Below are 12,252 nucleotides of genomic sequence, written 5' to 3'. Positions count from 1 at the left end.
CGTGGCCGAGTGGTTGAGTTCGTGTGCTCTGCTTCAGCGGCCCAGGGTTTTACCGGTTTGAATCCTGGGTACGGACATGGCACTGCTCGTCGAGCCATGCTGGGGCGGCATCCCACAAGTTACAACTAGAAGGACCCACAACTAAAAATATACAACTGTGTGTCCGGGGCGGGGCGGGGGGGGGGGGGGGCTTTGGGAGAAAAAGGAAAAATTAAATCTTAAAAAAAAAAAAAAAAAGAAGACTCAAACTGAAGATGATAATCAAGAAAAGGCAAATAAAGACAGTAGACTATTATCCATCAAATTTGCCAAAAATTTAAACTCTCAAAATATTAGGTATAGTTAAGGATGTGCAGAAATGGAAAGTCTCTTCCAGAGAACAATTTAAAATTATAAAGCAAAATTAATTTTCTAGGTATCTATACAAGGTGTGATTGCTTATGCAAATTTAAAATACAAACAACAAAACCACATTCTATTCATGGATATAAACATGTATATTAAATGAATGGGAAGGAAAATCCCAGAACATAGCTATTGTTTGCCTCTGGGAGGGAGAGTGGCTGGTGATGGCGGGTAAGAGAATGGTGGTTGTTTCAAAAATATACTGAGGGGGCCAGCCCGGTGGCACAGTGGTTCAGTTCGCCTGTTCCGCTTCTCGGTGGCCTGGAGTTCGCCGGTTCGGATCCCGGGTGTGGACATGTCACCGCTTGGCAAAAGCCATGCTGTGGTAGGCGCCCCACATATAAAGTAGAGGAAAATGGGCACGGACGTTAGCTCAGGGCCAGACTTCCTCAGCAAAAAGAAGAAGATTGGCAGTAGTTAGCTCAGGGCTAATCTTCCTCAAAAAAAAAAACCCACAAAACAAACAAACAAACAAAAAAATATACTGAACTTATGAAAAAGACTGGAAGCAAATGTGAGAAAATTTTTATAATCATCAACTCTGGTGTGAAGCATGTGTGCATGTAGTAAGACGATTTGTATCTTTTTTATTAAAAAAACCCTCAAAGTATTTTTAAAAGCACAAAAGAGAATAATAAAAGGAAAACAAGACTGTCTGCTTAAAACAACAAATGTTTGCTACATTTTTAGCCGTATTCCAAGCCTATAATAGAGCAAAGGTAGAAGAATATATTTTGTTGGCATATTAATAAAGAATTATTAGGTCTCTAGCATGACACAGCACTTGGTAAAATCCACCGGTATGCTATAATTTACTATTCACTCAAAACCGTGAAAACACTCTGAGTACACTATCCATAAATACAGTAATTTAAAAAAATTAAACTGAGAGAAAAACAGGTAAAACTACCTAGTTTTATCAGAACACTTAATCTGAACAGGGAATTAAGCCATCAAGCATGAGTTATAATCAAAGACTTGCTTCAAGTGCTTCTGGAACAAGGTGAGAAATACAAAAATGAATGGAGATACGAAAGTCCATCAGTCAGCCAGCCAATCCAAACAATGCGTGTAACTAATGGACACCACACTTGATTCTCCTACGCAAACTGAGGATGCACAAGTACTACTTTCCCTTAACAACGTAGAGGACTCTACAGACATTTTAGTTAATTTCTATACGACTCATCTCTTGAAGAAGTAAAACATATGAGAATATATATAACAATAATAATAACACCTTTCACATTTACACATTTTCAGACATTGGTATTTCATATTGTAACCTCTACTTTGTGCCTTTTCTAGCCTGCAGGTAATAAATATACTTGCTGAAATTTACTCAATTTTCCCAGCTTTTTACTTTGAATTGCTCAACACAAGAGCAATAAAGCAAATAAATAATAAAGAGGGATTTTTTTTCACTTAAATAGTTACGGTAGTTAATTTATTGCATGACTACTAAGAGTAGAAAATAAATCAAACAAACTGTTTAGATGAGAAGTGAATTACAGATAAACTAATTTTATTTTATTAAATGTTTGTCTTTAAACAAAGACACCAATACAGAATTCAATTCCTAGCAATTAACAAATCAGTTTTTATACATGGAATCTAAAAAAAACCTCAAAAAACAAACAAAAACAAATTCATAGAAAAAGAGACCAGATTTGTGGTTACCACAGGTGACAGTGAAGGGAGGGGGAACTGGAGAGAAGTGGTCAAAGGACACAAACTTCCAATTTATTTATCAGATAAATAAGTCCTAGGGTGGACTGTACAGCAGGATGGCCCCAGCTAACACTGCTGGATGAGACACAGGAAAGTGGCTAAGAGAGTAAATCCTAAGAGTTCTCATCACAAGGAAAAAAAAATTTTTTTTTTTGCTTCCTCTCTCTTTCTTTTTTTTGCTGAGGAAGATTCGCCCTGAGCTAACATCTGTTGCCAATCTTCCTTCATCTTGCATGTGAGCTGCTGCCAAAGCATGGCCAATGACAGACAAGTGGTGTAGATCCACGCCTGGGAACTGAACCCAGGCCACTGAAGCCAAGTGCACCAAACTTAACCACTAGGCCACCAGGTCTGGCCCAGCTTTCTCTTTTTATTGAATCTATATGAGATGAGGGATGCTAACTACACTTATTGTAGTCAACTTTCACAATATATGTAAGTCAAACCATTATGCTGTACACCTTAAACTTACATGGTGATGTATCTCAATTATATCTCAATAAAACTGGGGAAAAAATCAGTTTTTAACACATATGTTCCTATAACAAAAAAGTTACAGATATGTTAACATGATATTTATTGTTAAATCCTGATACCATCATCCTCAATACGTATCAAAGCATCAAACAGTCTATAAAACATTAAAAAACTCCTTATTGGCCTAAATTTGTTATGATTAGCTTTTTCTTCTACTAAGAATTCATCAGTTTATCCCCAAAAAAGGATTAAAGGCAGTCCTTTCTTTGTGCCTAAAATACTGAATTGTATCATCTGTACCACTTAACATGTGAGTCACTTCTCTAGCACATTTAGAAATAAATTCAGGCTGATTAATTTAGTGTGTTACTGGCTGTCAGGTGGAATTAACTGCATTTGATTCTTTACCTATATTTTCAATGATATCCTCACCATTTTTCTCTGTATCGAACTAATGTATATTAGGTAAAACACAGCAAGCAGGTAAATGTTTAATTTAGGGCATTTTTCAAAAAAACAACTTTTTTTTTAACCTCTCTCTTTTGTTGATAAATTCTTGGGTTTAAAAAAAGATCTTACAGAAAGATAATTCTATTCTCTGATTAGTCAGAACAGATAAACAGATTTTCCCTCAAAACTGGTTAGGGCTAAATACTTATAAGTGTTGAATTAACATTGCTAAGAAAACAACTGGTTAACTTTTGCAAAATAAGAAACATTTTGGAGAAGCAGACAAATCTTTTATTCCACAAATATTTCCGGAGCAACTGCTATGTGCCAGGCACTGCGCTGAGGGTGAGGCAAGTATTATGCAGCCATGGATTCTGCTCATAACATGCTTAAGAATGTCAGTGGCAAGATAAGGTAAACATGTAAATAATCACAAAGTAAGGCAAAGGGATTCAACACTATCAGAAAGAAAAACTATAAAATACTGGCGGAGTTCAGAGAAGGGAAAAATTGCTTCCTGCAAGTGGTGTGGGAAGAGAAAATCAGAGAAGGCTTCCTTGACGGCTGCGGATTTGAGCCAGATCTTGAAGGAAAGTAAGATTGAGACAGTGTCGACAGGGAGTCACATCTGTGCAGGACCGAGGGCGGGGGTTTTCGGGGAGGGCTGTATACGTAGAAAGCCGGATCGATGTCATGTAAGCAGGAAATTCAAGCATTAGAGTAAGTGAAAGAAAGAAATGAGGAATAAGGGTGAAGAAGTAGGCAGGCACCAGATTACAGAGGATTCTGAGGACGTACGATCAAGCGGCTCGTACTTTATCTGACAGGTAACTGGAAACCAGTGGGAGACTCGGAGCAGAGGAGTATATGATCAGACACACGCTTCAGGAAGACTAATTTAACATCAGCGGGGACGGCAGGATAGGAAGGAGGACAAATTAGTGGGGAAAACTGATTAGGAGTCTACTGCATAGTATCAACAAGAGGTAACGAAAACGGGAACCAGGCAGTATCAATGGGAATGGAAAGAAGAGTATGGACGCAAAAAAAATAGAACATTGTAAACAGCATTTATGAAAAATATGGAATAAAGCCTTACCTGATTCTTCTGTATCTTGTTCATCTATTAAACCTACTGAGACGCCTAAATCCACACATTTCTTGCTATGTGTCTTGGACTTCATGTGTTTTGTCAGATTTCCTTAAGGGAAAAGAATGTTTACTAAGCTTACATAGTATTATTTTGCTATTGCATTTGTCAACACTGGAAAATTCCATTCCTATTTCAAGTGAAAGTACAGATTGTGGTTATACAATTCTAACGTCTAAAATTTGGACAAAAATATTGGTTATCTGTATGTTGTAATAACCTTGGTATTTATTAGTAATAGCTTCTCCTTTTCAAATCTGCCTCCTCTACTTTAACTCAACTTTCGCCTTATGCTTTCTATTCTCTAGTCCTTATTTATTTCTTAGAACACTTTAGACATACTTAAAGTCCCTTTCAGACTACATTAGGATCTATAGTTTCTGGGGTCAGAATTCTCCACCAGTCGTGTCTGCTGGTTCTCCCTTATAGTACTTTGTTGCTTTGCATGCTTTATAGTTTTTATTGCAAGTTGACTTTCAATAAGTTTGTTTTCCGTGGAGTCTGAAGTTGCCTGGGTTGTAGGAACATCTCTATGGGTCAGTTTTCCAATTGCTTCTGCCTGGGACCTTAATGGTTTCACTGGTTTCAGACCACTGATTCTAGACCAGTTTTTTATTTTTTTGGCATGGCACAAGTATAGAGTTCTACTTTTTAGCAGATAGCTTTTTCCCCACATGGCCCAAAGTCACTGGACAGGAGAGCCAGCTTATTTCAGAGGCCTCGGACTCTACCATAGAATTGGATTAAAAGGCCTGTGGGCATATATTTGGCTTTAATATCCTTATGGGCTTTTTTTTTTTTAATAACCATTCACCATGCTAGCTTAGAGTTTCTTTTTTATTTCTGGTACCTGGGAATTTGCCTCTTTAACTTTTGAGCTTGACTTCTACAAAAAACTATATTTGGCTGTTGTTATATTATAAACAGTATTTCTGTGTGTTTGGAACATGAGAAGGGATTTCCTGCATTAATTCCACTTCACCATATTGACTAGAAGTCTCCTAAGAGTATCTCTAAAGGTGTGTTTCTCTCTGGCAGCTGGTGTATCGACCTTTGTAAGAATTACTGGGTTCAATGAGAACCACTGGGTGCGCTTGCCCCAAGTGATCATGAATGCAGAGGGAGAGCTCAGATTCATCTGAGGACACCAAGCAGCTGGAGAGGATAATGCCACACGCACAAAAAATTGTCAACAAGGAAAAATGATCTCTTTAGAGAAAACAAACTGAATACTGAGTTTGGCAGGCAGGGGCAAACTAGTATTTGAGAATAAGCCTGTAGAAGAGCTAAAAATATCTGAATTATGGGTCCAAATTTTGGGCTTGCAGTAGCTGAAGGGCCTGCAAAATTGCTATATTTACAGAGCTTCAGTTCCACTAAAAAGTGCATTAGGTCCATGGAACTGGTCACACTTGTTCAAGCCGATTCTTGCACTAGATAATATGCACAGCATCCTAGAGTGCTCAAGGAGTTTAAGTGTAAGAGGTGCCTGGACCAGATAATGTCTAAGATCCATCACCCCGAGACCTCTGAGATTCTGGAGATAATGCCTGGCTTAAATGGCTTGGTCATGTCTGACATTTACTTCAAGTACACTTAAAAAATAAAATAAGAAGCAAATATGGCAAATGTTAACAACTGTTAGAAGATGATGGGCATATTGGTGTGCATTATACATATCTCTACTTTTCTGTATGCTTCAAAATTTTCCCATTAAAAAGTTATAAAAAATGATTTCACCATCTTAACATGGCTGAAACTTTTGACTTTCAGTACAATAACAATATTACAAACCAAATCACAAGGTCCACTAATCTCTTTCAAAATGCTTTTGTTTCCTAAATAGACAATCAGAGTAGGTTATTTGCCTTCTAAGAATTTAATGTATAATCGTAACTAGGCAAATTTGGGAATATAAGTTTTTAATGAGCATATTTTCTCATTAATTGAGCTATTACTTATTATTAATCAAATTCTGAAATAATTTAAACAATCTGCATTTAAAATATGCAAAACATGCCTATTTAAAATGCAAATACCCCCTGGCAATGCTATAAACTTTGTGTATTAATTTACTAGATAAATTTTTCAACAGATTTAACAAACATTAATCTAAATTCCCTGGAAAGCATGAGAGACTTTGTTTCTGGGTTCCCATAGCTACATATAGAGTCCAGCTTTCCAAGATATAAATGGGACTAATCCTGCAGAGATGCAAGCTTACTGTACATTTTCTGCTGACTGAACTTTAAAGCTGAATAGTGAAAATAAATCAATTAAAATTGTTTTGAAAATGTACTCATAAAATAAACTAAGAGGACACGTGACGAAGTACAGTTTTATAAGCATTACCATCAGAAGCATCAATTTCTGGCACCACAGATCACTCCTTTTGCACACCCGTATTTATCGAGCATGCCATGACATCACTCTTTCTGTTAACAACCAGACACATCCGACGAGAAGTAGAGCTGAACTGCTAGGACAGTAAGTAAATCAGAGCAGGGCAAAATCTACAGCCTAATCTAGATAGGTCTGCTACTACTTAGCTACCTGTAAAAGGAATCATGGAATCTGGGTACGTATATTCACAAAAAGCTGACCATAAAAAAAGGGAACCATCACACTGAGAACAGGGAAATACTGAATTTCTAATACTTTTTCCACCACTCTCTTTAGCTAAGGTAGCTTCCTTCAAATAAGTATTCATCACATAATTCCAATGAATTATCTGACAAAATAAAAAAATTAATGTAAACTCGACATGCAGCGTATTAGAGAAATGAAAGACAGGAAAACTGCTAACACAGAGCTCACTTTTCTGGGACTGCTGTGCTCTGTCCACCGCTTAACAAACATTTACCTACAATTTTACATGATGTTGTTTTGAGTTATTTCACTAAGATTAATACTTGGTGATTTATAATATTTTTCTTTGCCAAGAAATCTCTCTAGTTTCAGTTGGTTTTCCTTCCTTTATTGCCTTTATTTTATCAGTATAATTTTTAAATATCCTGATTCTTTTTCCTCCTTTTACTGAGAAATTCCCATTTCACATTATACCTTGATCTTTCATTTGGTACCATCATTCTGTACTTGGTCATCTTACATTAGTAATATTGGCCTATTAAATATGCTCCTGGTCTCATATTGGAAATTAATAGATGTTCATTAATCATAGGATCGAGACCAGTGGAAAAGCAATCCAAGGGTTAAAAGATCAAAGTGCTTTATCCTATCAAAGGCTTCACACAAGACCCGGAAAATTCTCCTGAGATCCACCCTCCACTTCCAGGAGGTTCCAGCTCTCAACACAGGACTTGAGAGCAGCGCCCCTCCTCCCTCCTCCGGGTTTCTTTAAACGTTTTAGGAATACTCAAGCCATCTGAAAAACAGTTTCTTGCTTCTTCCTTTTGTTCTACCACTCTTGTTCCAGGTACTATTAGCATTTAAGGAGAACTAATGTGAAGCTATTTAGTTGCTACATATTGTAACTCTCTTTAAAATGACAATAGGTAGCCAAAAAATGTAATAAATTTTGTTCAAGAACTGATCACTATTTAAAACAAAAACTGTTAAGACAACCAATATAATCAGAAAAAGCAAATGTTAACTCGAAGGGATAAAAATAAAGTATTTTCTGTAAAAAATTATCCATTAAATATTGTTTAGATATTGTTCTTTCAGACAGAATTTTATGGTTACATTGCTTTGTTTTAGAGGGATTCTGATTTTTTAAAGGGTGGTATATGAAATTAAATCTCAAATAACAAATTTTTATGGAATAATTCATGAACAAGGAGCCCAACGGAAAAAGCAAACATTTTATAGTAGTGTATCTGTTACATGTAACTGAGAATTTGTGGAGGGTAAGATTACCTTAACTATAATAAAGGCTTACAGTTTAAATGAAAACATATAAAGAATAAAAAGAGTACTAAATATAATTTCAATGACTAGTCCTGAGTTCTTCATAAACATTAAAATACACATTAAATAGTACAAAAGTTAGAAAATTTTTGAAGCTGAAATTCAACAGAATTTGGGTAACAAAAAAAGCATCATGGAAAAGCAAAAGAAATGACTATGCATGCCTAAAAGTAGATAATAAGAGATGAATGTTATTATTATAAGTTTACTGTAGTTATTATTTTAAATTTTTCTTCAAACTCTCAGCATTGAAGTGAATTTACTTGTGATTATGAAAATTTCTTTTTCTTCCTCAGCCCCAAAGTAAACATTTTTGAAAATCTATTTGTCACCATGTTATGCAACTGTGATTTGGAAAGTAAAATAAAAAAGGGCAGTTGCTCCTTTTAAAATGTTATATTTATTATACATATTCTAAAAGTGTATAATTAAAAACTTTTTCCCAAGAGGTCTAGAAACATATAAAGAAATAAGACCGCAATGTTGACAAGATGTAATTTATATGAGTCTATTTAAGCTACTGCATCCTTGGTCAAAGAATCTGCAAAGCTGGGTCTTAGCGCTACTAACTCAACGCGTATGAAAAAGGACCACGAAGCAACGTCATCTCATACCTTTAGTCTTAAAGGAGAAGTTACAGTAAGTGCAGTGGTAGGGGCGGACATCGGTATGGGTTCGTATGTGTTTCTTTAACATACTAGGTTTCTTACAACGTATTCCACATTCTTCACAAATGTACTTTCCTCTTCCCCTGCCTCGGACATACACATACTCTTCATTTGATTTATATCTGATTTAAAGAAAGAAAAACGAATAGGGAGATTGGAGACTATGTCTTTGAGAAAATATTGATGATTAAGTCAACCTAAAAAATAAAACCAGGCACAATTTTTATAGTCCATCAATATAAATTTTATGCACACTTATGAGCAACAGAATATTCCAGTTTTCACAGCAACACTTAATATTTAATAGCTAATTCTAATCAAACAACCTTCTTCAATACTAGGTTTAATTTTCAAATATTTCTTCTTTTTAGGTCACTGGTTTAAAAGTTTCCTTTACTGTTAAATTGAATCACAACTGTATTAAAGTATTTCTGAGCTTCACTATCACTACAATTGGCTTCTACAATTTGTTTTTCTTATAACCAAATACACAAAGACATCAAATAGGCAATGAATTCATCTCTCCCAGAGCACATTTCCCAAGTCTCTCCTTACTGTAAATCAACACGAAACCCAGGGTTCACCTGAAAACTTGGTTCTTAGCTGTCTTGTAGGACCTACAGCGTTTCCTAAAGAGTTATCATTTTCTTGATCAAAATAGAATTATTTAACATAATACTAACATATATCTTGCCACGAAGATTCTGTTAATAAGCTGAGAAACCTAGTAACATTTATATAAAATTGGCACTAGTCTTCATTCACATAAAACCAAATGTACATTTAAAAAGTAAGTTTAAATGTACATTTAAGAAGTAAAATTTGTACTTGCCCTCCATCAAATATTTTAATTCTTCTTGGTTCACTTTTGATTAAGGAATTTTCTTTATCTTGCTCACTGTTAATTTCAGAGGCATCTTTATTGCTGAATTCAACTACTGTGGACTTTTGATTACCTAATGCTCTCTGAAAGGGAAAAAAAAAAAGAGAAACTAATTTAATAAAACTGAAAACATAAACATGCTAATGTTTCACTTGGAAATTAAAACACGGCAGAGCACAGTACATATAGTTAACTTAATGAAATGCAATTCACGAAGTCACAAGTTTAAAGGTCATTTGCTTTATCTCCTCCCTTATCTTTAATACATCTGTCTATACCAAAGCAAACTGACAAATCTTCCGCTATTTTAAAATACCACCACAGTCCACGACACCCCCAAATAAAGGCTTTACAAGCGCCCACCCTGGTGTCCCACGAGTTTAACAGGAACTTCTTTTAATAGACTAAATATTCTTTCTTATATCTAACCAGCCACTGAAACTAGAGTTTATTTCTTAAAGAGTTCATTCTTTGGCAATGGAAAAGAGCTAGTTACCCTTTGATGTGGTAACGTCTCACACTCCTGAGAAACAAGGCTAAGCCCCTTCAACTCCCAGGCACTGTCGTTAGAACAGACGCCCACTCCTCAGTGTTTTATTCCCCTTGCTCCCAGTATTTTAAACCAGAATGAGAGTTCCTCTCCATCTCTTCTCAAAAGTCCTGAATACTGGTAACTATGAGATAGGTCAGCTCAAAAGTTAGGTTTTGGCCCGGTAATCATTAAATCTCCAGAAAAAAGTACTGAACATAAAAATGATAAACAATGTGTGCTTTTCTTCTAGAAACATCATAGTGACACCACCTTACGATACAGGATTTTACACAACCACAACATGCACAAACAGTTTCCTCACTCCCTCAGCCCCTTCCACTCTCACACATCCTGTGAGGCAGGCAGCGCAGGGGCCTATGTACACCCCAGAGAGGAAGGACGCTCTCAGGGTTAAGTCACATGTCCAAGGTCAAGTGTTAACAGCAAAGGATCAAACTCCAGTCCTCCGGCCAAATGCAACACAAGGCACAACTTTCCTGATGAAGGGCCTCTTTGTTACAAACCTCCTTTAAAAATTACATCATCAAGTAGACAGCTATTGTACTGCAATGACTTACTAACAGTGAGTGATGAGGGGGTGTGTGCATCATGGATGGAGGGCCTATGTGGTCTCAGACAGAAGACCCTGGAAAGCCCCTGTCCTTACAAAGCCAGGAGCAAACAGAAGCTGCTGGCCTGTTTCCCAAAAAGGTGGTGTGAAGAGGTAATGACACTGACCCCAAGAGGAGAAAATGCAACCGTCTCCTCTTTTCCTGGTAAACACATCAGGGTTCCCCACAATCTGGAATATATACACACACCTTTCTCTGACTTTATCCCTGTAATGGTAATCCTATTTCTTACCTTCTGTTCAGTACCAAACTACCACTTATCTTTTGCTTACTTTCTTACTATCAAATCTGGCTTCTATTCACCAAAGTTACCAGTGAGCTAAAAGCCAAAATCCTTATCATTTCCTTAGTCTTTCTATGCTTGACCACTCTACGGCATTATACGTTGTTGACCCATCGTCTCTCTTAGAAATCCTTTTACTTTAGAATTTATCTGTTCTTTTCCATTGTGGGTGGTGAGTTAGTCAACCCAGTACCCAACCGTTTGTAGCCACTTGCCCATATGACTGAAGTTTCCAGTGATATGAGAACCGCTCAGTGCAGATACGACATCAGTCTCCATCTTCACTTGACCTCTGCTTGAACGACTCTCCTGCAAACATCTCCTTCCTGGATCTGCGTGATGCCACTTTCTCCTGGTTCTCCTCCTTCCTCTCTCACCAACTGTTTCAGTTTCCTATGTCGACTTTCTTCCTCCATTCACCCTTTAAATAGTAGTGATCCTCGGGATCCACTCCAGGCCATCATCTCTTTTTTTACACTCTCCCTGGGCAATCTCATTAATTACACCTACGCACTGAAGAATCTCTACATCTTCCACCTGGAGCTCTCTCCTAGCTCCAAATCTAGAAACACCTTTCCAGGGTAATTTTGCCAGGGCCTGTAGTACAGAAGGAGAGTAGGCACTCTTCATAGGCACTTAAGGAATATTTATGGAGCTCTGTTTAAATTCTCATGATCAGGTCTCATCTTCTAAGATTCTGATTTAGCAGATCTAGAATAGTCTGGTATTTAAAAATGAAATTCCACAAATGGTTTGCACGCACCTCCTTCACAGAGAAAGCATCATGGCTCTCCACCACCATGAGCATTCTTCGTTTTTTACCTACATTTCCAACTTCAAAGTATGTCAGTGTTTCAAACTTACACCACCTTCTAATGACAGACTCCCTGGAGTTCTTGACATGAACCAGGTTCTTTCTCACTTCCATGTCATCTGACAGACTATTCAAATCTCTCATTCTTGCTTTCCTGAGAAATCTCTCTTTGTTTTAAAGGCTCAGCTAAATATCATCACTGTTGGAATATCTTCCCTATATCCATACCTCCTCAACCTGCAGGTAGTGTTAGGGACTTCCTTCTTTTAGAAGTCGTACATACTTCTTTTATAATAC

General features: G+C 36.8%; 1 protein-coding gene across 10 annotated transcripts in view; it reads right to left on the bottom strand.

The window, feature by feature from the left end:
- The window catches only part of HIVEP1 (HIVEP zinc finger 1), a 135,597-nt gene that overhangs the window by 20,288 nt on the left and 103,057 nt on the right, over positions 1-12,252 (bottom strand). For 7 of the 10 annotated variants that reach the window (XM_005603577.4, XM_023624465.2, XM_070244086.1 and 4 more), the window contains 3 exons: positions 9,644-9,777; positions 8,758-8,933; positions 4,163-4,264 (listed from right to left, as the gene is read on the bottom strand). In XM_005603577.4, the coding sequence (XP_005603634.2) occupies positions 4,163-4,264; positions 8,758-8,933; positions 9,644-9,777 (412 nt within the window). The remainder of the gene's footprint in view (positions 1-4,162; positions 4,265-8,757; positions 8,934-9,643; positions 9,778-12,252) is intronic. The other 3 variants (XM_005603578.4, XM_070244085.1, XM_070244089.1) reach the window with 1 other exon arrangement.

The sequence above is a fragment of the Equus caballus genome, chromosome 20 (genome assembly GCF_041296265.1).
Source record: "Equus caballus isolate H_3958 breed thoroughbred chromosome 20, TB-T2T, whole genome shotgun sequence".
NCBI lineage: Eukaryota > Metazoa > Chordata > Mammalia > Perissodactyla > Equidae > Equus > Equus caballus.
This window is presented reverse-complemented; position numbering and strand designations above follow the sequence as displayed.